The sequence below is a fragment of the Lagopus muta genome, chromosome 4 (assembly GCF_023343835.1).
Source record: "Lagopus muta isolate bLagMut1 chromosome 4, bLagMut1 primary, whole genome shotgun sequence".
Taxonomy (NCBI): Eukaryota; Metazoa; Chordata; class Aves; order Galliformes; family Phasianidae; genus Lagopus; species Lagopus muta.
Window position 1 is genome coordinate 30,097,927 of NC_064436.1, and position 27,606 is coordinate 30,125,532.

At 47.5% G+C, this 27,606-nt stretch overlaps 1 protein-coding gene across 1 annotated transcript; it reads left to right on the plus strand.

Moving 5' to 3' along the window:
* The first annotated feature begins 1,400 nt into the window (after positions 1-1,400).
* On the plus strand, positions 1,401-27,561 carry CCNI (cyclin I). Its single transcript, XM_048941126.1, has 7 exons — positions 1,401-1,532; positions 12,879-13,035; positions 20,758-20,892; positions 23,764-23,838; positions 24,011-24,151; positions 24,999-25,229; positions 25,830-27,561. Exons 2-7 carry the CDS (start codon positions 12,922-12,924, stop codon positions 26,286-26,288), a joined length of 1,155 nt encoding a protein of 384 aa, XP_048797083.1. The 5' UTR covers positions 1,401-1,532; positions 12,879-12,921; the 3' UTR covers positions 26,289-27,561.
* Positions 27,562-27,606: the final 45 nt, after the last annotated feature.

Here is a 27,606-nt window from a genome sequence, read left to right on the forward strand (position 1 = left end):
TGTGAACATCAGTTTGGTTACTTTCACTGGATCACTGCCAGAAACTACTGATTTTGGAAAACCCAAACAGCTTCACAGGTTCCCGAAACACAGCTCCTTAAACGGCAGGGCCCTGAAGAAAGCTAGATAAATGATTCTATGGCTGTATGATGAACAAATAGGCTGAGGGAGCTGCGTTTGTTCAGTCTGGAAAAGGCTTTGGGTGATCGCAGTATTTAAAGGGAGATTATAACCTGCAGGGAAATCAACTTTTTACATGGCCAGATCATGATAGGACAAAGGGGAACGGTTTTAAACTAAAGATGGGGAGATTTGCATTAGAAGTCAGGGGGAAGATTTTCACTAAGAGGGCAGTGAGGCACACAGCTGCCCAGAGGCTGTGGTGCCCCATTGCTGGAGTGCTCAAGGCTGGGCTGGATGGGGCCCTGGGCAGCCTGAGCTGGGGGGGGGATGGAACTGGATAATTGTTGAGATCCCTTCCAACCCCAGCCATTCTGTGTTTGATTTCTGCCACTCTGCTTACTCCTTTGTGTGCTATCTTAACTGCTAGCAGTTAGATGCAGAAAGGAGTTTAAAGGAAACATTCTGCCCTTACTCTGAGCTTTGTGCTCTCTTAATTTCAGCCTCTGGTGTTGCATTGAGCTGCTGCCGTGCGTCCTCACGGTGCCAGGACATCATGCCAAGTATTTAGTCCAGATGAAGTCCCAGGACTTTATATATCACACCCTCCCCAGCCAGATTTATGCTACGGGAAATGTGAACACTTCCATGTTTTGTCTGCTTGACAGAAGAACGGGTCGACTAAAGATGGGAAAAAAAGAAAGAAAAAAAAAAAAAAAAAAAAAACCAGAGAAAAAACACAAGCTGCGAGGAAGCCTTATTTATTGTTTGGCGGCCGCTTTAAGCTCACATTTCACAGCCAGCTACGACCGCTCACGATAACCCGCTCCCAGCGAGGGGCGGGCGGCCCAAGTGCGCAGGCGCCGCGGAGGGGCGGCGGGGGCGCTTCACTGCGCGCGATCCCTCCGCCGGGCGGCCTGAGAAGAGAGTCCCCCCCAACCAGCGGTCGCGACGGCACCGGCTTGCAGCGCTGCGCTCCTCCACCGCACGGCGGCGCTGCGGTGCGGGCTCCGGCGGCCGCCCCGCCTGCGCGGGAGGCGGGGAGAGGCTGAGGGGAGGCGGCGGCGGCGCCGGCCCTTCTTTCCCTCCCCTGCTCCCCCCGGGAAGCGGCTGGCTGCGGGCTGCCTCTCGCTCCCCCTCCCTCCCCCCCTTTTAATTTTAATTTTATTTTATTTTACCCCCTCCCCCCCTCCCTCCCCGTCCCTCCGCGCGGCGGCGGCGGCGGCCCGCCTCTCCCTTCCCTCCCCGTCGCCGCGGCCCCGCCATGGCGACATGAGCCTGCCGCCGGCCGCCGCCGCCGCCGCCGCCCCGGCCATGGGGCCCGCACGGAGCTGAAGCGCCGCGGAGGAGCCCCGCTGCCGCCGCCCCGCCATGGGGTGCTGATGGCCGGGCGCCCCGCCGCCGCAGGGGAGGTGAGCGGGCGCGCAGCGGGTGTGCGAGGGATGCGCGGCACCTGCGTGTGCGCGGGGTGCGAGCAGCCGTGCTGGGGGGCGAGCTGTCGTCGCCCAGCCGGGTGGCCCTTGGTGCTGGGCAGCGTCCGTTCGGGTTTTTCCGTGCCTTTGCTCGTGGCTGTTGGCAGAGCTGGGCCGTGCCCATCCCGCTTTGCTGTCCCGTCAGCGATGGAAGAAGTTTTCTTGAAGGAGGAGCTGTGTTTGCTCTCAACAAAGGTCTGAAATTGCCGTCCCTGTGGTAGAAAGTAAGCTTGCAAAAAAGCCCTCCTGCGGACTTGTCCTTAGTGCGGTAATAAAGCTGTTCCTTTGCCTTCCCATTCCTACCCTGCAAAGGAGGAAAGGGGAACAAGCCCTAAGGCTTCCTACCCTTAGAAAGGAGGCTGTTTAAATCCTCTGCTTACAGCAGTGTTCCTTAATATCGGGCTCTATGAGCATCCTTCTCATAGCGTGTGGCAGCAGCCCAGTGCACGGCACAGCCCCTCGTATCAGACAGAAGTGTGAGTCTCCCTGCAACTCAATATTTAAATCGGGCAAAGCACACCTGGTGGGTGATCGCCCAGCTGCTGTTTGGAGCATGCCTCACCTTTCCCTTGCAGGGCTCATGTGTGTGATTTGACTGGGGCCCTTTCTCCCCTCATGCCCAGATTCTGGAGGTGGGGCAGGGCCAGAGCTTATCTCTCTAAAAGCAAATCGCTGTGTCTAAAAGTAAATTTCTGTGTCTCGAGGGTTTGCTTTTGGATTCCTGCTAGTGATTCAGGTTTGCTTTTGAAGAAGTTTGTCTGTCTTGTGATGCTGTGGGGCAACTTGCTCTCATCTCATGTCTTATGCCTGTGCAGACCGTGGCGTAGGATGAAGGAAGCTGATCTTCTTTCTGGCTTTTCCCCAGCTGGAGCTGAATTTTAACATGGTTTATCTGCACTTCACCTCTACTTGGACCTTGTTATGTGTTTTGATAAATGGTGGAACCGATCTTAGATGCTGCACTTAATATGTCCGTATTCTTACTGTTTTGTAGTTTACTTGCCAAGTCTTGTGCTTTGTTTGCTCTGGGGTCCTCCTTTAAAAATATCCTGGGTCTGCTGCTCTCCTAGTATTACTGCATGGTTGGCAGAGCATGTATTGCTGTATCTTTGTGCAAAAGGTGCTGCCGGGGCTGGCTGGAGATATCATGGGCTGCTGCCAGCATCCAGTGGGTGCTCCCAGAGCTCTGCATCGGGAAACTGCTGCTATTCTTGCACTGTGGAGTTGTTGGAATGGCTTTGTGTGGGGACTCAAGTAAGTCAGGAGTTGGGACTTGTGGTTTTGAGGGCAGCACAGCATCCAGAACCGTGTGTTTAACATCTTGTATTAATACTGGGATGCAATCAATATTTACCTTCTAAAATGTGTTATTTTCCTATTTCCAGAATACTTGTTACTATAATCTTTACAGACTTTGTGGCTGAAATACACTTCATTCTGAATGTGAGGCCATTCAGCATCACTGTCTTTGCTTGATGTTTCCCTGAGATAAACTTTCCAAGTCTGCAACTGGACCCAAGCATTTGCAGCTTCAGCATCTTGCCTAGAGTTTGGCTTTTGTGTTCCCTTCTCAGCTCTCCCAGGCTCAGCTGCTCAGGAAAGTACCCTGGCAGGCAGCAGAGGCAGAGCACACCTTTCCTCAGGCTCACATGAAGGATGCTTTCCTTTACACACCCCCAGCAGCACGCTGGCAATAGCAGTAGCAAAGCTTCGCCTCAGGCCGGGCTACATTGTCAGGACTGTGTGTATTTGTGGGTTCAATATTCAAGCTTTTACATGGGACTTTTAGGAATAAGGTTTGGCACAACTGTCATGGTGGCATTTATGCTGGCATAAATGATACCTTTAACCTGCATGACAGAATAGATGTGCGGTCTGCTGTTTATTTCACACTGCTCTGATCTGCTGGAAGTAAGCTTAATGAAGGCTGAGCAGCACTGGTAGATGTAGGGTTCTCACAGCCCAGTGATAGCCCTTGGGACTCTGTTGCTCAGGGAGCAGAATATGAGTGGGAAAGTCATATGTCTCTGCGTGGATTGAAACACATGTGAGAGGACCTTCAGGTCCCACAGCCAAGGTACAAAATGGGTGCACAGAGCTAAGTTGACTAGGAACAAACAGGCAGCTTTCCTTAACTCCCATGATTTCTCATGGGGCAAGAGATTCTGCAAATGCAGCTGCTGTCAGCAGGACCCTGCTGTGTAGCAGCAGGAAGTTCAGGCTGGCCACTGGGGAGGTGGATTTGAAGGAGAATTCTGGTTTACTGACAGTGGAGGAGGGAGTTTCTTTCAGAATTCAATACAATAATAGCTGTTTTCAAATACTAGAAAAGCAAGCTGAAGTCATTTGGATGTGTGGAAAATATCAGGTGTCTCCCTTGTAAGTGGGAGGCAGATATGGTCTGAAATTCTCCCTTCCCACGTTTGCTGACTGTAAATATTATCAACACTGTTTTATTAACCACAGTGTGTATTTGCACTAGGCATGCAATAAACTCATCTAAAAGCTCCCTCTTTAATAACGTGTTACTGCAGATACTCTGCTTTGCTCATCAACCCAGACATCAAACATTTTCTGTACCAGGGTGAGGGGAGGTGCTGGATGAACCCATTTGCAGAGGCATTTGTGCCTTTTGGGTGGTGCTAACACTGCATAGGGTGAGATCACGGAGTCACAGAATATTCGTTGTCTGGGGTAGCTTCACTGCAGTGCTGTTTGATGACAGTTTGGCCCCCCCAGATCGTCAATGTTTACTTTCTCAATAGAACTTTGACTGCAGATCTGGTGATTTTCAGCTGCCATGCCATGCAGCTGAAAAGCCTGCTTCTTTTAGAGATGAAACTGCTGTAGTAACGTTACTGTCAGATGTGGCTTAGTCTCCATTTACAAGAGAGCCACAAATGTGCCTGTACTTGTGTTGATAGGAGCCAAGGGGGACTTTGCTCAACACGCTTTGCAGAAGTGGAGCTCTAACTCTGCTGTTAAAATAACAGGCCTTGGACATGTCAGTGCACACGCTGCCTCCTGGCTTTATTTTAGGCTGAAGACTCTTGTGTTTAGGTCTGGAACCTGGGAAATGGGGTCTGTTAAATTTGTACCGATTGGGCAGGAGAGATGAGCACTTAGGGAAGAGCCAGGGCTGTGCCATCCTATTTTTGTGGACGACTGGAATTAGATCCTTTTATGTATTGTCTCAACAAGAGGCTAATTAGACAGCAAGCTCATGCTCCTTGAGGATAATTAAGCTTTATAGCTGTGGGTTCTCTTTGGTTAATGAGAATGAGGAGATGGTACCCTCAGAGCCTAAGAATGCTGTTCTGCAGCTACTGTGCCATACCTCATAATTGATCTATTGTTTCTACAGCAGATAATTTCTCATTTCCTCATAATTGCCTCTTTTTAGTGCCTCGCACTGTATCCTGATATTAGCAGTAATCACTGATAATTTACCCTGAAGCCAATCAGAGCCTGCAAAGCAAAATATTGGCTGTGGTGAACATTTATGCCTTCATATAAAATTTTTTGTTGTTGTCAAGAGGAATCAAGCCATTGTAGATGCATGTTTTTTGGATGTGAGTGTTGAACTGGGTGAAAACTTGTTTGGTTATGTTGCTGTTCATTTACGTTAATGACTGCTGCCTGAAGACAAAGAGAACTGTTGCTGGGTCTGGCTCCTTTCTCTGTGCCATAGAAGCACTGTATTTATTTGGTTTCAGGCAATTGTATTGCTCAGAAGGTGCTGCATGATGCCTTATGTCCTGAATACTTGTTGACCCTTTCCTGTAGAGTTAGCTTTTATGGACATGAAAGCCTCCGGCCCTGCTTTATGAAATTACAGCTCAGTCTCATTCTTCGTGAGCTTGATTTTCCTCAGTGACTTCCTTCAACTTGCTGTTGATTTACGTTATGTTGGTGATGGAAGAAGTGAATCATGCTCTGCATGTGTTGCCTTTGCTTTGAGGAGACTAGCAGTGAGACATTACATAATGCCAGGTTTAGTTTGCCTTTTTTTTTTAAATTTTATTTTTTAGAAGCTTCCTGCTCTGCTTTCAGCATTTAGAGAGGCTGTATGTGCCCCTCTGGGCATACAGCTGTGCTCTCACCACCACACTGCTCTGAACCTGAAGCCTATAAAATCACAGAAGGTCTGAGGTGGGTCCAGCTGGCCCAAGCACTGCTCCAGAAGAGACACTCAGAGCACAGTGCCCAGGGCCATGTCCAGGTGGCTTTTGGAGATCTCCAAGGATGAAACCCACAGGGCTTAGCCATGATACCAGGTTTCAATCCAGCCCATTGCTCATCCAGTCCCATGTCTTAGCAGCATGTCTGTGAAGATCTTAATGGGGACAGTGTCAGAAGTGTTGCTCAAGTCCAATTAGACAATACTTGCTGTTCTTTCCTCGTCTCCTGAGCAGTCATTCCTCCATAGAAGGTGATCAAATTGTCAAACATGACTTCCCCTCGATGAATCCGTGCTGACTTCTGCTGATGATTTATTTTTTGTTGTTATCCTTCCTATACCTACAGAGGATTTCCAAGCTTAGCTAATCAGTTACCTTCCTGGGGATCAAGGTGAGGAGGCTTACCAGCCTGCAGTTTCCAGAGTCTTCCTTCTTGTTCTTGGGCAGTGTCTTTTTACTCACCCTTACTTCAACCATGTCTGTGTTTTGTTTTTTAATTTTCTGGAAACTGCTTGTTTATCCACATAGGCCCCATGGCATTTTTGCCAGACTTGTATCTCATTGAGTTTGACTCTTCTTGAGATTGAAAGATGTGATCCTTGAATACTAATCAGCTTTCTCCTGCTCTTCTTCACTCTGTTGTCTTATGTCATGAGACTATCAAGCAGATCTTCGAAGAGGCCAAAGTCTGGTCTCTTGAAGTCCACTGTTGTGAAACTTGCTTTTTCCATTTCTCCCAGGATCCTGTAGTCTGCCATCTCCTGGTCACTGCAGCCAAGGCTTCCTTTGAACTTGACATCCCCAGTCAAGCAAGGAGCCCCTCCTTGCTTCTGGCATGTGTGAAACCCAGCAGAGCAACTCTCCTTGTTGGCTCTTCTATAGCTTGGTCAGGAAGATGCTGTCAATGCACTCCTGGTGATCTTGCCTGGTCCAGATCCTTCACTTAAATGCACATCTGATTCCTCTTCAACTTTAGGGGTAGCAGGCCTTTTTTGTACTTGTAAACCCTTTGGGTGCTGTATCTCAGAAAAAGCCTTACATATCTCCCTTTCACCTTTTCTGCTGCTGAGCAGCCTGCTCACTTCTGTCACTCCTGCAGGATGAGGCTGGCTCTGCCAGCACGGCAGAGAGACCTCTGGAGCTTGGAGGGCAGCATTCCAAATGCTGTCAAGCTATCTGCTGTCACGCTCCATCTGCTATCAAGTCTCAACCCTGAGAGGGCCTGCTCTGGAAACCTTGCGCTGTGTCACAGCCATAGCTGAGGCCACTTACACTGGGGCACATGGAGAGTCCCCTTCTTTACATCCGTCTGCACAAGCTGCTCTTTCCACTGTGATCTGCAAGCTGCACTCTTATATGGGCTTCCGTCAAGCACTGGCTGATGTGTGCCTGAGTCTCCCTAATCAAGTGCAGCTTCAGCAAAGGCACCAAGCCCACTGGATCAAGTACATCTTGCTTGTGAGAGCTTCTGTGGTCCCACAGCCTTGCCTTTATCTAGCAAGAGCAGGCGTCATCACATTTCTTAGAGGGATCCTGGATGTTCCCCAATGATCCTGCACCTCGTCTCCAAGGTTATTGTCTTTTTTTATAGCTCTCTTGCACTTCAGTTCTGGGCACCATCTCTTCAGGGAATTGTTGCACCTGAGGCTGCCTGCCCTCAATGCATCACCTGTGTGCAGAGTAAAGGCTCACACTCCTCACCTGGCAGCATGTCCGTTCTCAGCACAGAGATCTGTGTTCCAAGCAACAGCAGGGCTGATCTCTGCCTACACTGTAGCCTGAATTCTTTGGCATATCGGCAGCCAGAGAATGAGCCTGCAGTGTTGAAAGAGTATAAAATGTGAGCACTTCTTTTGCAAGCATCATAAAATGGCATAGAGAGGTTTTTGTTTGCAAGTGTTTTGATTTTGCTTACTTTAATCCATGCAAGCAAAGAGCCTCCATCAGTTAATAACTTTCCCTTTGATTTTTAGGTTCAAATGAAACAAAATCTTACAGCAGAACTCATTAAAATATATTGAGTTCCATCTCCTCTTTGCATCAAACACGTGCTTTCTGCAGCTGAAGCAGGTCTCCTAGGGCTGGATTCTGCCCTCACCTTTTATCACGCTGTACTTGGTGTGTTGCCACACGATGCCTTAAGAAGGAGAGGGGCTGTGCCTGAAGCAGCTTGTTTGCATCACTCACACAGTGGTGGCGTGGAAGAAGTTGAGGCCAGTGCTGACCAGAGGCCTTCTTGGGCAAATTCTGCTTGGACATCGTGGCCATCAGAGAGACCAAAAAGAAATATTGCTCTCGTCCGGAAAAGGATTAGGGCAGGAGGGACCTGGAAGCGTGCCTGCCTCTCTAGGAGGGAAGAATGGGGATGTTGTTTCAAAGTTCAGCTGGGAGTTCATCTTCTGCCTTGGTTTTCTGTCATTTGAGCGTCCCTTAGATAGTGAAACTCTTGTATCAGTCATGAGTCCTGGGCAGAGAGACACAGCAGAATTTCTTAGAATTAACCTGGTTTGAGAGACACTGGGTTTGGCAGCAGCTGTGGGCTGTACAAATGGCTCAGGGCTGTATCTGCGGAAGAGCAGAAAGGGCTCCTCTCCTCTGTACTTGCTGGATAGGTCATGGGAGTTCTGTGCTTCAAAACAGGCTTCTGGGCTTCAAAACAGGCTCCCCATCAAAACGTTGCCCTGCATTCTTTCTTTGTGCTTGCAGACTTGTGTTTTTTAACTGGCAGCTTTCTTTAAAATGTTTGGAGAGCTCCATGAATTTGGAAAACCAGCACTAAAATGAGGTCACATTTATTTACACTCCCAGGAAAAATGTGGTTGGAGGAAAGGAAGTGGCAAGTGTGTGATGTACATGAGCTTGCCTGAAAGATGCTGCCAAAATATCTCACAGGCTTCCCTTTGTAGCAGATGGTGGGAGTTGGCGCTGGGTGAGTCATGCAGACAAATGGCAAAGGGCCCTCTTCGCTTCCCAGCCTGAATTAAAGTACCTCTTTCCGAATTTTGGGTTGTTGGCTGCTTATACACGAATGGAATACACTGCTTGCTGAAGGTGTGCTGTTGTGTGCTCAACCTGTGGTGGTCTTATGTTTGGTGTTGGTACGTTTCTCTCTGGCTAACGCGTTTTAATGTCCGTCCCTACTCATTCCATAGAAATCAGTTCATTGCTTTGCATCCACTTGCTTATTTAGAGGGTGAAATATCAAACTGTAATCCCAAACATTTTTCCCCGATCATTTAATTTGGAAAAGCTCACATACGCTGTCTCACAGCTCTGTCGTGCTGTTCTCACTAACCAAGCTACAGCATGATTTACTTTGCACAAGGCAAACGGTTGGACGTCAGTCTTAACCCATGCAAGTCCTCTGCGCTGCCACATCGGGTTGGGCTTTAACAAAGGGAAAGGATGGAAGGCTGGGCATTGGTTTGCAGTAGTGAAGCATTTGCGGGAGCACTGTCCTAGGATTGTTTTCTGACACAAAAATAATGTAGGAATCATAAATGGAGCTGATGCCTGCTGATTTTGCTTCTCAGACCCCAGCAGAGCTGCAGCTACCTCCTGCCCTGTGCATTTGCGGGCTGCTCTGCTGGCACTCGGTGAGGAAGGAGTTAAGGAAGAGAAAGCCCCAGATACTAAAATTAACATCTGTCCCACCCCCTGCCCACAGCTCTGAAATTTCTAATCGCATCTCGCAGTGAGCTGATTCCTCCTAGCAGCACAAACTGCGTTTTGATGCTTGGAAATCACAGATGGCTGGCTGGGGCTCGCAGGGATTCAGCCTCCATCCTCCTTCTGCATCGCCTTCCTCCCCCACACAGCAAAGTCTGTTTTCAGGTCATCTGTAGGACTGTTACTGCACACCACAGCTGAAGCAGATTTGGCTGCTGCCTGCTGAAAACACGTACAAGGGCTGCAGAAATGCATGTGGTGCCTGAGCTCTGTAGGAATGACCCCTCTTAGCTCCAGAATACCCACCTGGATTTATGTGAAAAATAAAAACAGCAGTTTTTGAGCTGTCTCTAATCCCAGATGTCTTTTTTTTTTCTTTCCTGAAATTATCTATTTGGAGAAAAAAAAAAAAAAAACAACAATCTGTGAAACGAAAGAGGTTTTTCATAATTGCCCTGAAGGATTTCAGTGACGCTGTTTACAGTGCATTCCTGTGTGCTGTTGTATTGGCGCGGCTGGATTGCAAGAGGAGGCGGGGCGAATTCAGGAGCTGAGTTCCAGGCTGGTTCTGCTGCTGGATAATGCCTTCCTGCAACGCAGACACTGATTCCTGGTGTCAGTGCAAAGGCATCACAGTATCCTACACAGCCACGCTCCCCCTGCCCCAATCTGAACACGTTCCTGGCGGAGTGATTGACTGCCCCAGTGCCTGCCAACATGGAACTGCTTTTGGAGCCTGTGCCCTGTGGCACTCAGCGGTGTTAGACTTCTCAAGGGAAACAGGAAGCGCTCTTCAAGTCAGCTATAAACCTGGATCAAAACGGGATGTTTTTATGAGAAGGGTTACATTTTATGGGCTCAGCCAGGGTGTTTTTAGTGAATACCAAAAGTTTTGACTTGAATTTCAGAGCAAGATTCGGCCTGGAGCATGTGGCAGTGCTCACAGGAGACGTCCAAACAAAGCTGGTGCATTTACTTGGTTTAGTTCTGCTTTGCTATTTCTCCAGCTGTTCTTTGAGCAATATGAGTGCGGAGGGTTGGCCTTCCACTACAGACGAAGCAACTAACAGCAGCTTGAACAGTGGTTTAAGACTCCTAAAGTGGCCCTCCCCCCCAAAAAAACCCCACCCCAGAGCTCAAATTTCATTTTCAGTCAGGAAAACAGAGGCAGAAAGCAAGGATGAGTTACGTTATGGTGACCTAACTGGGCTCTGCCACAGTCATTCCAATGGGAATACCCAGCGCTGTGTTTTGGGACCTGTTCCTCTCTGAGCAGTGCTCGTAGTGTTTCATGAAGTGCTGCATACACGCAGAGCGTGCTGTCATGTCTTTAAATGTGCTGTGCATTTATCTGATGAAGAGCAATGTAAATTCAGATGCAAACAAGCTGCAGCCCTCCGGCTGCTTGGCAGCTTGCCTGCTCTGCTCTCGGTGCTGGAAAAGTCTGCACGCCATTTCTGCTCCAAGGAAAACTTTCATTCTCCTTTTTTTTCTTTATAAAGGTTACTGAGCCTCAGCCCTTGCTCATTTTTCTCCCTGGTTCAGCAAGGAAAGGTTATTCTCCCTTCTCCCACCGCGGTCACTGGTCGATGGAAATGTTGCGTGCTCAGAGCCCTTGGGAACAGCACTGAGCTCCCAGCTGTGGCTGATGCAGAGCAGGGATGGGATCAGAGCGGCAGAAATGCTGTCTGGAAAGGCCTCTGGAGCCAACCTTGTGGCCTAGGCTCTGGGAAAAATGATGGGAGCAGGAGCAAGATGAGGCCCAGAGGGCTGTGAAACCCATTTTTGGTGTGATTGCGGTGGAAACGGTTATGTCAACAGCAAAAAGCCTCTGAGGATGCTGACTTTGGCCTGAAGTTTTTCATGTGTTTTCTCCAGTGATTTGAAGAGTGGTTAATTATTCTCTCTTTCCTACAAAACCAAGCAGAGCATCACTGTTTCATTCTGGGAGGTACAGCTGTTTTTCCATGAGCAGGCGGTGCAGAGCCAGCCATTGCCCTGCTCTGGGGACATTTCTGGAGCTCACAGTGATAATTAACTAGGAATTCAGAGCTAATTAGAAGTGATTTCGAGACACATTGCAGAGCATTTCCAGCCTGCATAGGAATCCTGGTCCAAGGCATTCCCTCCAGCCAGAAAAATCTGTGTGTAGCCCTCCTCTGCTCACCTTGGGGTCGTTTCACTCGCTCAGGGCTATGCCGAGCTAGGACAGCCATGCTGATGTTCACAAGGAAGCATTTGTTTTATAGAAATTCAGTCCAGAGGGCTTTCTGTTGAGGATTGAAAGGCTGGAAGTTTATTTGCCACTTAAAGTCAGGGCAGCTCCAGGTGGGATGCTTCATGTGTGCTGCAGGTTCCGGGGGAATCGTGCCCTCTAGAAACTTCTGTAAATTAATACAGAAAAATGTTCTGCAGTTTCCTTTAAAGCTGCCATAGCGCTTTGAATGTCCTTTTGTTCAGAGCTGTTGTTATTTACAGTAAATTATTTCTCATTGTTTTCACTGTGATCTTTGTTTATTTTCTCTTTTCAGCATGTTGCCTTGTTTCCTGTAAATACAGGAAATAACGTTGTATCAACAAGCTGGTCTTTATAAAATAGCTTGCTTAGGAGTTGGCCAATATGCACCTGTTTCAGATTTCATAGCAGCACTCAGAAGGAATAGAAGGCTTCAATAACTTTCCCATGGATTTACCCTTCAGGGCAGAATTGTTTCACCAAGCAATTTAATACTGTCGAGAAATGTGCAGACAGAATAATGGTCGGAAGCATTAGCACAATTTGAGAAACCTTTTCAATCAGATCATCTTCTGTCTTTAAAACTATGCTGTGAAATCTATCTCTATTGTCTTAAAAAAAATATATATATATTATGTTTTATGTTTTAATTTCAAACGTAGAGTACTGGTACTGGTACATTCTTACTGTGGATAGAGGCTATACCATGGCCAGGAGAGTCCCTTATTATTTGTTTTGTGTACAGCAAGATGTTCTGCTTTAGTTTGTATGCGTTTTATGATTGCTTTTGGAATCGGGTGTTCCTGAACACTTAGGCCTTGCTGAAATATCCTCTGCCACCTACACAGCATGCAGAGATTTTCACTGGGTTTGCCACTTTTTCCTCTGTCACTATGCATTTCCTATTTGATACTAGAGATGTGCTATCTGTTTTTTGCATCTTAAAACACTTTCAGAGAGGTTAGACCCAAGTGGAACCTTCCTGAACTTTCTAGTACATTTATACAAGACTCTGCAGCCCACATAGTTGTTTCAGACCTGTGGATGGTTTTGGTCCAGCTCTGTGTGAGTTAGAGCTGGTTCTTTGGGTTCCCTTGGGAAGGTGTGCCGAGTGCCTGATGGATCCCTGCCTGTGTTGCAGATGAGCCTCTTCCATTTCTTGCAGCTTCAGTCACCTCTGTGCTTTCTTTGCCTTTGCAGGTAGCTGTATCCAGCTGGGTGGCAGGCAGATCCAAGGGTCACCATGAAGTTTACGGGACCCGTGGAGAGCCAGAGGTTGTCTCTCCTTCTGGAGATGGCAATCTCTAGGGAAGCTCAAATGTGGAAAGCCCATGTGCCGAAAATTCAGCCCAATCAGGTAACGTCCCTTTTTCACATCTTTCATCTTCTTAAAGGTGTGTGAGTATCCTCTGGTATATTTCTGTGTGAATAACTCAACCTGTTGGATGAGGGGTTGTCTTCTGCTTGAGACCCGGGAAATTAGCCTCTGAAATAAGTGGGTGCTGTTATATTTGAGGAACAGACCCAGAAGCACGGTGCACAACACAATGTGCAACATTTGGAGCTCTGCTGCTGCTTGTGAAGCACGTACGTGTATTGGTTTAATTACACTCATTTCATAAACTGCTTGGATTAACAAACACACATTTCTGCTCAAATTCTGTGGTCCTTAAGAGGAGCAAGCCGCTCACTACTTTATCCAGCCTGAGCTGTGTTTGTGCTCCTTCAGAGTCAGCACCTGTCTGGCACCCGCACTCAGAAACTCCATGATGTTTTGTTTAAAACAAACTGTGAAGTGAGAGGATGGCTGATTAGAAGTGTGAGTTAATTTCAGAGTTTTCTGGTACCTTGCTGTTGGAATGGATCAAAATAATCACCGAGACAGGCTCAGAGCCAGCCTTGCTCGTATTGATTGATATAAAATGTTCACACAGGTTTGTCGGTCAGCTTGTCAAAGCTAATCTCTGGCGAACAAGAAACTACTGCTGTTCTGAAGGAGCAAATGTGTTTTTAAAGGGCTCAGTATTATTTTTGTTAGTCCACACGTAATTTTCCAGACACACGACATGGTTGTCAGAGGTGCAGAGCTGCACTTTCTTCAGGCCATGCACAATTTAAGACCCTGGTTTATGATAAAAACCAAAATAGGCTGCTATTCCATGCTGGCAGTATTCCTGGGTTAGCAGTTATATTACAGGGAGATAAGATTGTAGTACAACAAGATAGTTAGGGATGCAGAGTGCAGCCAAACCAGATTCTCATGCAGAGATTTCACAGGGAAATCTTTCTGCCTTGATGGAGTTTGTACTGATGGCCCAGAGAGCACAGCTGCAGCAAGGAGCTGCATGATTGCCCACTGAAGATAGGTTCCACCCATGGCGTGCTTCGGTTGTCATTGGGGAGGGGGGAGTAATGTTGGTGCTGTGACATGGCTGTCCTGCTGCTGCAGCTATAGTATTACCAGGCCGAGGTTAGCTGCAGCTCACTGTGTGCTGTGCCCTGTGGTAAGGGGAATGTGGCTGCTGCCTCTGCCCGGTATGGAACTGTCGAGGTGGCTCTGCTGCCTGCTGTGGGATCAAGTGTGGAGGCAGCCTGACCTTTGTTACAACCTTTGTGCTCAGAAGACTCTCGGTTCTGACCTGAATGAATACCAGGCTTGTCCTTCTCGTGTGCAATTATGTCATGATGATGAAGGATCCCTCCCCTGCACTTGGACAGTATTTGTGAGATCCCTGCCCTGGACTGTTTCCTGGCTCCTGTGTCTGTCTCCCTAGGGCTTCCACTCGTGCAGTTTCACAGGACTTCCAGCTCCAAAGCTGTCTTCTTTGCAACCTCTTTCTGTGCATTTTCCTTTGTGTCTGTTCAGGTGTTGAGTTAATCAGCTAGAATGCCACGGTATTAAATGTCTTTTAGCAGTAAATAATCATTACATTGGAATGAAATTCCTGTGTGCATATGTGTAAAATGTACAAAGGTCATTTTAAAAAGAGAACATAAACACAGCTGTCTGCTCTGGGGAGATCCTGGCTTGCCACACCAGTGGTTGAGAGCCTTGTCTGTGTAGTCACATAAAAAAATATTTCTTTCTGCTCCTCCAGCTCAGGACACAACTTTCCAAACTGTCACGTGTTCCTTCACTTCTGCAGTATGCATTTTGGCAATGCTGCCAAAAGTCCCAGAAGTTCAACATGAATTACCTTGTTTTCTGTAATATCTGGAAGGTCCCATTCCCTAACATCTATTTCTCTTATTCTGAAAACAGCTGCAGTAGCCTAAAACAAGTGAGGTATGAAACCAGTCAGGAAATCTGCGTCCCTCTGCGTATCAGATTTGGCAGCCTGCAGCACGTGTATCTTTCCATTCCCTGCTGCTAAGGTTGGCTGACTCCAGACTTCTAATGAAGTCATCTGGTTTGCAAATGAGAAAGTATGAGTGCGTGTAGGAAAAGCGGTGATGAGATTGGAGGGACACTGTTGCTAGTTTTCAGGAGTGAACTTTTTGTTTCGGCCATTCAGAAGACACTTTTGGTGCTAGTGTTTAAAAAGAAAAAATCAGTTTCTAAATATGTGTCAGCATTGAGATCTGTGAGAGAAGAAACTCAGAGAAAAACGGGAGGACACTTAGTTACACTTTTCTGGTACAGGATGCAGAATCCATTGTGGACTTCTGTTAATGTATGTGATTTTTTTTTTCTTTTAATTCCTGTCTGAAAGCTCTCATTCCCTGCTGCTATGTACATTTCTTTTAGCTTTCCTCCTTTATATGTACATCACTGACCCTGGGTGTTTGCAGTGCATTAATGCCAGGTGTTTCAGGGGTTTTTCAGCCTCAGAAAGCAGCTGGGCTGGGTCTGGAGCACTCTTAGTGCCTCTGAACGTGTTTGGTCTTTTTTCCCTTATTTTTTTCTTTTGGTTACATGCAGATGGCATTCGGAAGTTTTCACGTGACTTGAGCAGTGTAGCAGTAGAGTTTGGCCAAAGGTTGATTTTTGCATGTTACCAAGTAACTTTGCAGCAGAGAGGTCTGAAGCCAAGGTTTTATTTTTATGCAGAAATACAGAGTTACTTCTATCATCCCTCTGTTGCTGCTTGTTCTGTTTCTTTCTTTCTGTCTCCTGATGTTCTCTGTACACCATGAGGAGTCAGCAGACCTTGGTTTATTCCCAGTTTTTCCACCTCCTCACCACATGACCTTGGGCAGGGCTTTTAACCTTCTGGTGCCTGTTTACCCTTTGGGGAATCACGGACTGACCAGTTTTGTGAAACAGCGCGAGATGAATGCGCTCAGCTCTGCTGGGAGGCTGGGCACTAATCTCTCCCCTTGGTGCTCAGGCAGTGCTGTGCACTGAGGGAGGCTGCACTGCTCGAGCTCCTTGCTGCCCTGCTGGGCCGTAGGCAAACCCCACTGATCGCCCCTTCTGGAGACCCTCAAGAGAACCCTGCTCATTCCCAGCTGGTGCAAGCTGGAAGTGACCCATGTGCCTTGCCTGGAGGTCACTGATGTCAGATAAGCCCTCCTGAGACCCAAATAAGGACAGATTTGGTGGCAGTGTTTACCATTACCCTTCTCAGGAGCCTCTCAGTCCTAATAAAGGTCACCTTCCTGCTCCCAGATGAACCTAGAGTAGAAACAGGCAGAACCAAATAGGAGAAAGAGCAAAACATCTCTGTCTGGAACAGCAGATAATAATAAAAAAAAAAGTTATCAGGTGAGGTGTTTTTCCTAGGTGAGGCAGCAATAAAATTGAGTCATGTTTGTGTTTTAAGAGAATGTATTTTTAGACTGCATTTTGCAGAAGTCCCACAGTATTCTGACAAGTGATTTGTGCTGTGCCAGCAGTGGAGCCCGAGTCACAAGCTCCTATCTTATAGCAACTAAGTATGCAGCAGGCCCTGCAGTCAGGGTAGTAGCAGGGAGATTTGGGTGTTGGTAAATGAGAAGCTTGTTTTGCACTGCTGAGGGCAGTGCTTCTCCCCATCAGCAGAGCCTCACCAGCACCGTCCTGGTAGTGCCTGAGAAATGGGGCCGTGGGCAATGCTCTGGCAACAGATGAGTAAGGTACTATCTCTCAATAACACAGGCTCAGAGGTCTGTTGGTGTGTATCAGGAGCTGTATGCTCTCCCTTGAGCAGAGCTGCTGACCTCAGGGTTGCTCTTTGGATTGGTGGGATGAGAGCCATGGTGAGTGTGGTGCTGCCATTTTGACGTGCAGCAGTCGCCTACGTGCTGGCGTGCTGACAAGGCCTTGTCTCGTGGTGTTACATAAAGCACCTGCCTGGAATCTTCACAGAAGTGTGCTGGTCATTGGCAGAATTTAAAGGTGTTTTCATCAGGAGGGTAAGCAATCAAGCAAACCACTGCAGGAAACGTTTCAATGTGATGTAGCCCTCCTTTACCTTAGGAACAGAAACTGAAAACCTGTTTGTTTCCCCATTTGTGTCCAAAATGTGATCTGCTCTGTAGTTTCCGCAGGGTGGCTCGGTCCTGTTCGTGCTGACACAAACTGCTGCACTCAGAAAAGGTGGGAATTACCCTTACATCTATTACTTGGGAAAGAAAACAGAGGTTTGTCATAGGTTTGAGGGAGCATCTGCCAGAGCTGTTAGGGATTGGTGTGTGCAGCATGCTGTCCTTTGCTCCTGCCAAACTTCTGATGACGGAGGTGCCAAGCAGGAGGGAGCCAGATGGAAGAAGGGAGCACTGTTAAAGAGTACTGGTTTATCTTGGGTTTGGATTAATTTTCTCTAATTAAAATCAGTGCACTAGGCTGTCGTACGCTTCCACCCTGGAGTTAAGTTCTGCAATGGCAGACTTGAGGGGACAAAACAAGATGGCTACAGGTAGACAGCAGCAGAGGACAGCATCTGTGGGAAAGCACCTCTAGAGCTATGAGGGACTTTTGCTTCCTGGCCCAGTGGGACTTTTTTTTTTATTTTCAGCTACAGCAGTGTCTTGGTTTTGCTTTGAATTTTGTATAACTCAAGGGACAGTGACCGGACTACTTAATTAATTTTACAAAGCTGTGTTTCTCACTTGTGATGCTAGGACAGCGCACGTACACCTTCAAGGGAGAGGGATAAAGACTGGCTGTCACCCATCCCTTACAGTGGGCCGTAAGGAACTTCCCTGGTGCTGCTGGGAGGAAGCCGAGACTCGCCCATCCTTATCAGGGGCTGCGTCCAGTTGCTTTCTTTGTGTTGTGGCCTCTCTGCATAGAGCTAATGCCCTGGTCTGAGGTTTGACCTCTTGGCTCTGCGCTGCCTGTGAAGGGTGTGCATCCTTTCTGGCTGCTTATTGGAGGACTGCAGGCTGGGCAACAGCGCAGAAAGATGATCTGAGCCCTCCCACCCCATCTCAGGCAGATGCTGTTTTTAGGAGAAGGCCTGACCTTTTGCTTTGGCAGGCATGAGGAGAGCAGAGCTGAGCCGGGGCCAGCACGGTCCTGCCTCCCCAGCCAGGAGCGTAAGAGATGCCATTTTCACCCCCACCTCTGTAGCAGATGTTGTATAACATACACATAGATCTGTATAGATATTGTATAGTTTATTGTTGTGTAGCAGGTAGGGGAAACAGAGGCCTCTGTCAGTGAAATACTGGTGGTGCATCTCTTCCCTCAGTGAAGAAGGGCCAAGCCCACTCTTGTTGGCTTTGCCAGTAAAGCTGCTGGCCGGAGCAGTGATTCAAGAGTCACACAGAGGGTTTTACAATCATGTTTATTTTGTTTGATGGGATTGGTTTGGGTTTTGGTTCGGCTTTCAGCTGATAGGCACACAGAGTTTACCTTCTGGGCTCAGCCAGATACTGCATTTCCAAAATAATCCTTTAAGCTGCTAGAAACCTTTGAAGTCTGCAATATTGTCCAAACCTGGCTATGACTGTAAGCCCTTTGTATGGCTTTGTTTCCTTCCATTTAAAAATAGGTCCAGTAAATAAAGCAGTATGGATGTTCATCTCATCCACCACTCCTCCCTCTCCTGATAGTGTTTGGGGTTCAGCTGTGCGGCCTTGGCTTTGCTACATGTTAAATACTGTCTATAAGGACAGCTAGTATTTAACATACTTTTTTGCTTATTTTTCTCCCCAGGTAGGTTCTAGGTCCCTATCTCACTGTCCAAAAGAAGATGATGTTAGCAGACATTTAATAAATTCCCTACTGCTGCATGGTACATTTCTTATATTCCCTGTATGCTTGGAAGCAGCATTTCTGGAGTGAGTGCAAGGCAGCAGGAGTTCTGCCCCAGTGGGGCTCAGATTTCCCCTTCAGGCTGCAGTAATGGTTTTTAAAATAGTTATTTTTTGGAACAGAAGCAACTACTCTTCCCCCTTGAAAAGAGGTGGGTGCTGTTTTTAACAAGCCCCAGTACAGTCAGGTGGTACCCAGTGGTCCCAACTGAGATCAGAGGCCTGTTTGAATCAGAGGCTCAGTCCTGCTGATGCCATTGCTCTGCCAGCGCTTCGGAAGTGAAAACAGGGCAGGACTTTGTCCTCTGGAGCACCTGATATGGTACTGAAGGCATGCCATGCAAGCAGAGGTGATATGTCTTTAATGTTAGACCAGCTGGTACGGCTGGGAGGAACAGCTTTTGATTACACAACTCTGTGTCTTTAGCTTAGATCACTGTACAGTAGCACTGTTGTTATTTATTCTAAGGATGACACCTGTGGGTGGGACCCATGTCAGTGACCCACAGGATCCAGCCCCCACTTTTGAGCCTGCTGCCTTCCCCTCCTTCCCTGCCCCAAGCAGCGTGCAGGAGGCTCAGCGCAGTCAGGAATCAAAGCACAGCATGAGGCTGTGCTGTAAGTAATGTTTCTGCAAGGTGTGAAGCTGGTGTCGTGTCGGGAGGCCCTGGCAGAATTGTAGCTCTGCCTATAGCGCTCTGCTTGTACGGGTTTTCTGGGCTCCGAGGGTGCAGCGTCAGAAGGGCTGCGACAAAGCTGATGGCTGTCTGTGCCAGGCAGCATGTGGTCGGGAGCACAGCGATGGATGGAGCCTGCAGTTCCTATTTTGCCTCAGTGCTGGGTGTTTTTGCCTTGTAAAATCACGCCGTGTTCTGCCCCCCGTGATAGTGCTGGAGGCCAGCTACAGCCCAGCCCAGCAGTGATTGCTGTTTGTGCAAGCCCTTACCTTCTTCTTCCTATGGCAACCTGGCAGCCAGGCTTGCGTTTAGGTTCATTCTTTTAAGCCATCTCAGCAGTAGCCAAACTGCTGCAGAGCGTGAGGACCTTTTCATTGCAAAAGGAATTTGTTTGCCTTCACTTCTCACTTCTGGATACATCCTCACCAGTCATCTCAAATTGTGCCCCCCAATTGAAGGGAAAACAAATGTTTGCTTGAACTGAAGGGCTTTGCTGTAGCTGGAAATATTTCAGGGTACAAGTCAGAGAGATTCTGTATCAATGACTTGTCTGTGTCAGCATTGGAATTCAGCTGTTGTTCAAGAAAATCCATGGTAGTGACTTAGGCAAACAGAAAATGAACTAACCTTTTTTTAGTTTAAATTGTACCTGCTTTGCCCCAGTTCACAGTTAACCGACTGCTGAGCTCTTCTGTGAACTCTGTTTAGAATTTTCTATGTTTAACAGTTAGTGAGCTAAAAATATGTCCACAGCTTGAAGGAAAATAAACCCTTCCTGTCCAAAACACCAACTCATTTCCCTCCCATCCTCTGTCTATCAGGAGCTGTGCACCCGCCTGGCTCCCATAGCACATCTGCTTTTGCTCATCCTGGGCTTTTCTGTGTATCTGAGCAATTCTAAGGAGGCTGAAAAGAAATATTTATCTTATGAACCAGAGGACATCCTCAGTACTCGAGAAACTACAAGGTATCCTTCCTTTTTCCCCTGTAGTAACAGTTCTGAGTGCTGGTTGAGGTTGCTGTGAGGAAGGTCGTTAGGGCAGATTTCTTGCAGTGGACTAACTGGGAGAACAAAGCGCTGATTCAGGCTGCCCCTGAGCATCACCTTTCCAAAAGCCTTTTGTTTCTCTGCTGAATGATTCCTGCAGAAATACAAGTGTTTGGTCTTCTCTGACTTGCTCGGCCTGTGTTTAAGAATAGTTTGTTTTTCTCTCCAACAGGATGTAGCCATTTCTCCAAAGCAGAGGGATGAGGTCATTCAGTGGCTGGCCAAGCTCAAATACCAGTTCCACCTTTATCCAGAAACACTCGCCCTGGCCATCAGCCTTTTGGACAGGTTTTTAGCTGTGGTAAAGGTAAATATTTGCAAATACATAAACTGAAATAGATTTCTAATACCCACTCAGCAGTTTCTGTGTACAGTCCTGGTGGTGTGACCATATGGAAATGCGTGCTTCCCCTCTGCTCTCACACTTTTTTTTCCCTCTCACACCCTCATTGGATGTTGCCTGCACTGCCATAGGTGCTTGATGTTGTGTTACAGAACTGGCAGCACACAGTGAGGCACTTCTGGAGGCTGATTAACAAGAACACACAGTTCTTGGGGAAATGACCCAGCACTTTTATCTGCCAACACTATTTTCTTTCTCCTCTCTCCTCTGTTCTGCCCTTTCCTTCACGTCATGCAGATCATTAGTTTAAAGATATGTTAACGTAAGAGAACACACACACCCTTCCTCTTCAACTACGTGCTCACTTCTAACTCTGTTTGAATGTTGAATTTGCCCTACTGCAGCACCTGCCTCCTAACTACAGCTAGCTAGTGCTGATTCAGAAGCAGCGTGAGGAAAGGTTTTGCCTTGGATTAAAAAAAAGTCTCCACCTTAGACTAATTGACTCATTAAGCTAAAGGAAATGCCCACTAGCCCACAGCTAGAAATATGGGCCTAATGCCCTCATGTACAGAAAGTCGGGGAAAGTTGCCGCTCACAACTCTTAATTTCTCTGGTGTCTGAACTGCATTTAGTTCACCGGTATCACATCAAACTGCTGTGACCACCTGCTAGCAGAAAACTGGTTGGAGGGAGCTTCCAAATGCTTGAGGGCAGGTTTGGGCCTGGCATGTGTGCTAGTGCAGGGAACTGAAAGCAGTGGGGGAAGATACAGGCAGACGTGAGCGCTTTTTGGGGGAGACGTTGCTCAGTACGAACGTGCTCTGTAGCCAGCCTGACTGACAGACCTGGAGACTGATGTCAAGTCGTGTGAGGAGGGATAAAGAAGAGGTGAGGTAACCAGGAGAGGGTGCCAGCCCTGGGAGTGACAGACTGCCCAGCCCCACGGCACAGAACAGAGAGCACGTAGACCTACCTGTTTGGTTTAAGACTGGTATGTCACAGGAGCTGTTCCGTGGAAGAGGTGGGGAAAAAAACAAACAGCATTTAGGGACCTGCATCTAGGGGCTGTTGCCTTTCTGTCTGTCAGCCAGTCACACTGTCTGCTCTGGAGAGAGACAGGAAGCGCTGCACTTGGGTGGTATTTCGCAGCTGCTCAAGTGACACCATCCAGTCACCTATTGTAGATACTATTAAATACTGATAATGGTCAAGTTACAATTCATGGAAGTTTTTGAGATCTTAAATTGGCTGACTTACTGAAATACGGAGGTGAAGAAAAGCATTTTAAATCCCTCAACAGCTAATGCCCGTGAGTACAGCTTTTCTTCCAGTAATTTGCAGCAGCCAAAGAGTCTGCTAAGAGAGTATGAGAATATGAGTAAATGAGTTCACTGCATGCTTCAGGCAGTGAGCAGGACTGCACAAAGTTGTTTGTCAGCTCATTCTATGTTCCTTCTGGGTGAACATTATTCAGACAGCTCAGGAGGCAGGTAGAAGCTCCTGTAGGAGACCAGGAGGAGAAATGAGTTTAAGGTACCACCTCCAAGTGTGGAGTCCCTGCAAGTATTTAAGCTAAAGTTAAATGGTAGTGGGAAGCCAGTACTCCAGGCTTAGCAACATCCCTTTAAGTAGCTGTGGCTGAATGTTTCATTTTGGAAACAATCCTGTGTCTTTCTCTCGTTGCTTCCTGGAAACAGCCTGCTGGATTTCTTGACAGCATATTACACGAGTGTAACGTGCAGGATCTAGCATTTAAACTACCCCATAGCTCCAATCCATCTGCAAAAAATTTACCTGTTAAGAGTGGATCATGCAGCAGTTTAGGTTAGAAGTAGGTTATTGTATTCAGTGCAGGATTCTCACTTACCTTTCCTTTCAGCATCTCCTGATGTGGACAGAAGAGTACCAGGTACCAGCAGGCTGCTGGAGGTGGGGTAATGGCTGCAGCTGCCTGCTCACTCAGCTGCAGCAAAGTTTAGAAACAGTGCCTTGGCATTTCCTAGTCCCCTGCCACTAAGGAGCAGGGTAGCTTGTATGGGGGTGACAGAAGTGAAGTTCTTTGTCAGAATCAAATGGACAAAGGTCACTGCAGAACAAAAGCTCCAGCAGATGCATCACATTCTGAGCATTTGCTTACTCTGGTCCATCACAGAGACTATACGAGTATTTTACGTCCTGTGCGTGTGGCTGTTCTGCTTTTTATTCTGAATCAGGGCCTATAAAAAAAGCTTTTTTATGTATTAAAAATCACTTTTTCCCCTTCAAATCCAACATTACCTTGCCTACCACAACTCACCGTAAAAGCCTGGCTCTCTCTTAATAACCCTGGGGTCACAGTTTTGAGAACTGCGTAAGAGATAGAGTAGTGATGGTTTGTTTTTGTTTTGTTTTGTTTTTAACAGATGCTTTAACAAAGACAACATTTTAAAATACTTTATGATGTTTTTCTTCTTTTTATGTCTGACACCCAGCAGCAGTGCTGAAGGGGGTGGAATACAGCGGCTTATGCCAGATGATAATTTTCCCTTCTGGTTTTCTCCTTCCCATTTCTACCCCAGTTCCTAAAAAATGAGCTTGTTTCACTCCACTGCTGCACATCAGTGGGTGCCAGTTACAGTCACGAGGCTGGCAGATTCCTGTCCTGTCTGAAGTCATGGAGCACATATCTGTGCTCAGCCCAGCTCACCAGTGCTGTGCTGTGATTAGAAGTCAGCCCACTGCTCTGCAACATGTTGCACAGGCAGCAGACCCTGGGGCTTAGGATGTTCATCCAGAAAAGACTGCGTGGTTCCTGCGTCACATTCACAGAAGGACTTCTGTTCTGTATTGTAGGCCCGTCCAAAATACCTGAACTGTATTGCAATCAGCTGCTTCTTCCTTGCTGCAAAGACCATTGAGGAAGATGAGGTAACCTTTCTGTTGTTGTTCTACCTTAGCATTGTCTGAATACATGCTTTTCAAATCCTGCCTTTGCTTGCATGTGGCAGCTGACACTTGCCAGGACAGGAATGGAGCAGTTTTTATGATTTTTATTATAATAATTGGTTTTCTCTTTTCTTCTTTGTGTTGGCTTTTCTAGAGGATTCCAGTACTGAAGGTGTTGGCTCGGGATAGCTTTTGTGGTTGTTCTCCAGCTGAAATTCGCAGAATGGAGAAGATCATCCTGGATAAACTGAACTGGGATCTTCACATGGCGACGCCACTGGATTTCCTTCACATTGTAAATGAGGGGCTATTTACAACTCTCCGGTGTCTGTTGGTAAAAGTATTGTATCGATAGCTAACCTAGGCAAAAAAAACCTGGAGAGTAGTGCAAACCTCAGGGTGTGGTTGTAATTCCTCAGTGTAAGTAGTTTTTGAAATAAAAGTAATTATTAACAAAAAAAAAAGGCCTTGCCAGAAAATTTTAGAGGAGATTTGTGCCACTTGATGGGCACTTTATGAAATGCAAGCCTGCTGTCTGGAAATGGGGCCCTGTTTTGAGGCATGGCAAGCCATGCATTATGGTTCACTGCTCCTGAAAACTTTGCCCTTGAATCTTAACTGCTAGGTTTTTTTCTCACAGCTAAATACCAGGCAGTTAGAAAACGTGAATGAAGCAAGGAGAACGCGCTGATGCTGGGCAGTGGTGCTTGGTGCAAGCTTGGTGCTTGCTGCAGAAAGACAGGGCCAGAGAACAAAATTCTTAGATGAAAGATAAAGGGAATGAAAGTGCCCTGAGGTTCCCTTTATTGAAGTTCATCCTCTCAGTTTGCTTATGGAAGAGTTTTTGTTCGGGACACCTGAACTCCCAAACCCGTGTTGTTGAGAGGAGAGGGGAGCCTTCTCCAAGCCCCAGGCAGGGCGTGTGTGTGAGTGCAGGCGCTGCCAGAAAGGCTGCACAAAGCAGTCGGCGGGTTCAGCTCACCTGTGCTTTTTCCGTGATGCGAAAATTGTCTTGAGGGTTGATCTGGAGGATCCTGTGCATCAGAAACGTCAGTTGCTGTTCTTGAAGTCTGTCCTAACCTCAAGAACAGAGCTGCCTGTTGCCGATACCGCCAGCCTCACGTGCTTGTTTCCCCCCTCAGTTCCACGCAGTCGCAGTGTCCAACAGGCCTCAGCTCCTGTCCATCCTACCCAAGCTGAGCCCCTCTCAGCACGTGGCGGCGCTCACCAAGCAGCTGCTGCACTGCATGGCCTGTTACCAGCTGCTGCAGTTCAAGGGCTCCATGCTGGCGCTGGCTATCGTCAGCCTGGAGCTGGAGAAGCTGCTCCCCGACTGGCTGGCTCTCATCATCGAGCTGCTCCAGAAGGCACAGGTGAGGGGGTGCCGGCACCATGCTCTGCAGCAGGGCAGGAGTGGGCACACAGCCTAGCTGTGGCTTTCAGATTCATCGCTTGCTGATCTGTGCCTGCAGTCATGCTTCTCTGAGGATGGCTGAGCTTCAGGCTGTGGGGAGTTTGTGGGTCAGCTTTGCAAAGCGTTAGTCTTGACTGCCTCCAGTCGGTGACAGAGGGAGTAGCCTTGTGCCACTCTGCACTGGGAGGAACACGGTGAGGAGCAAATCCTGGTTAGCTGCTCCGCCATTCATGTTAGGCATACTGTGTGGTCTTACCTGTACTGGAAAGACAAACAAGTCAAGCTGCTGGAAAAGATGCAGCAAGGCCTCTTAAAATCTAATGGGTTTTCCTCCCCCGACTATTTGCAGGGGGCCAAAGAGAAGCAGAGTCCCACATCTTGTGTTTTGGCTTTGTTTGTCCTCTTTATCCCCTCCTCCTGAATTCAGCATGCCATTGGCAAGCACGGCGTAGGGGTGGCCAGTACACTGAGAGCCGTAGCCCCGCCCTGCCAGGCTGCCTCTCCTCTCCATGATAGTGATCCTGCAGTGCTGATGTTTTTGCTTGTCTCCTCATTCCAGATGGACAGCGCGCAGCTGATCCACTGCCGGGAGCTCGTGGCACATCACCTTTCCACTCTGCAGTCTTCTCTGCTGCCCAATCCTGTATATGTCTACAGTCCCCTCCAGCACACCCTGGTGACCTGTAACAGAGGAGCGTTCAAATGCCAGCCCTCCTCTGTCCCAGGGCCAGGTTTCTCCAAGGACAACGGCAGGCCAGAAGTGCCGGTCACAGCTACAGCCGCGCTCTACCAGCGTCTGCCAGCTCCCAGCGGTTGCAAGCAAGCCTCAGCCAAGCGCAAAGTGGAAGAGATGGAAGTGGATGACTTCTACGACGGCATCAAGCGTCTCTACAATGAAGACACTGCTCCAGAGGTAGTGGCTCTTGAGAACATGGGCTCTGTTTGCGGCGCTGACGTCTCGAGGCAGGAGGGCAACGTTTCCCCTTGTCCGCCTTTACAGCCAGTGTCTGTCATGTAGCTGTGAGCACACACCACCTGCTGCGCCGCAGCTGCACGCGTGGAAAGCCACGCAGAACCTGGCGTGGGGGGAGAAGGGACCATACCTTGTCAGGCTGAACTGAAGGGAGCCAACAGAAATAATATCCCAGCCCTTTTTTGAATCTTTTTTTCTTGTGCGGCTAATTCTAGTTCCACTATTTAAGCACTTAAAACACAAAAAAGTATAAAAATCTAAAAAAAGACCCGAAAAACCAAACAAAAAAAGTAGCGAAAATTTGTTTCTTTCTAGTGTTGTCAGCTCCACTGTTTTTCTGCTCCTGTGTATTGTAACCCATCCTCCATGTCCGAGAGCTCTCATCAGTTGTGCGGTTGTTTCAGGTTTCCCAGCCATTTAACACCTCCAGTCTGATTTCCATCTGCTCTTTGCTCTTTCTGCTTGCTCCTCTTTTAATTCTCAGCGAGTCTTGTGCATGACGTTCTGTACGTTCATGACAGGTTTCTTTTTTCTTTCTAAAGAAAAAGGCCTTTTTGTTTTGTTAGCACTTTGGTGTTTCAATGTGATAATGTTTAAAAACTGGATTTAAATAAGAGGTTAGTCAGGAAAAACACACAGCAATGCTTGCAAAGTGCTCCGCACCGATGTAGCCACAGGAGTGTGAACGTACCATAGAACACGGGGGCATCCAGCCACGGTGCTCCGTACCTTAAAGTCAAAACTGTGCTGTCAAACACAAAAAGCAGTTAATGGATTTCCTATTGCTTGAACAAAAGCGGTATTTTTTCTTGCTTGCACCAGGAAGCGTTGCACTCAGTGTGGATGTTCACCAGCACTTGACTCTAAACATCAAGTGCAAACCTTAATTTCTGCTGAATCTGTTTTTTTTCTGTGTGTCTATAAGCTTAGCATGTGACCAGCACTGCTTGGTGGAGTGCTGGGCAGCCTGAGGTTTGACAGGTTTGTAATTACCAGTCACAAAAAAAAAAAAAAAACCAAAAAAAACCAAAAAAGCAAAACAAAACAAACAAAAAAAAAACCTAAAAACCAAACCAAAACAAAAAAAAACCCCCAAACCCCTAAGAGCCCCTAACCTAACCCCAAGTTTTGTGTTCATGTAACTTCTAACCAAGAGTAAAACCTTTAAAAGCTTGTCTCTTTCAAATGTTACACCTCTGTTTCTCAGAATGACTCGTCCCAATTGTAAGCTCTCTCCACAGCCCTGAGGAAGGTATTGTATTTGGAGCCATTGTACTGATGAAAGCCTTCTGGTAGCAATAAAGAAAGTTGTCCTGGATTCCGAGTCCTGTTTCACGCTTCTTACCTGGGTTTGGGATCCATT

What these genes read in the sequence shown, in the direction of transcription:
- CCNI (XM_048941126.1), top strand. Translation starts at nt 12,922, where the DNA reads ATGAAGTTTACGGGACCCGTGGAGAGCCAGAGGTTGTCTCTCCTTCTG. An exon ending in CGAAAATTCAGCCCAATCAG is followed by an intron (nt 13,036 to 20,757) that starts GTAACGTCCCTT and finishes TCTCTCCAACAG; the next exon opens with GATGTAGCCATTTCTCCAAA. An exon ending in CACTGGATTTCCTTCACATT is followed by an intron (nt 24,152 to 24,998) that starts GTAAATGAGGGG and finishes TTCCCCCCTCAG; the next exon opens with TTCCACGCAGTCGCAGTGTC.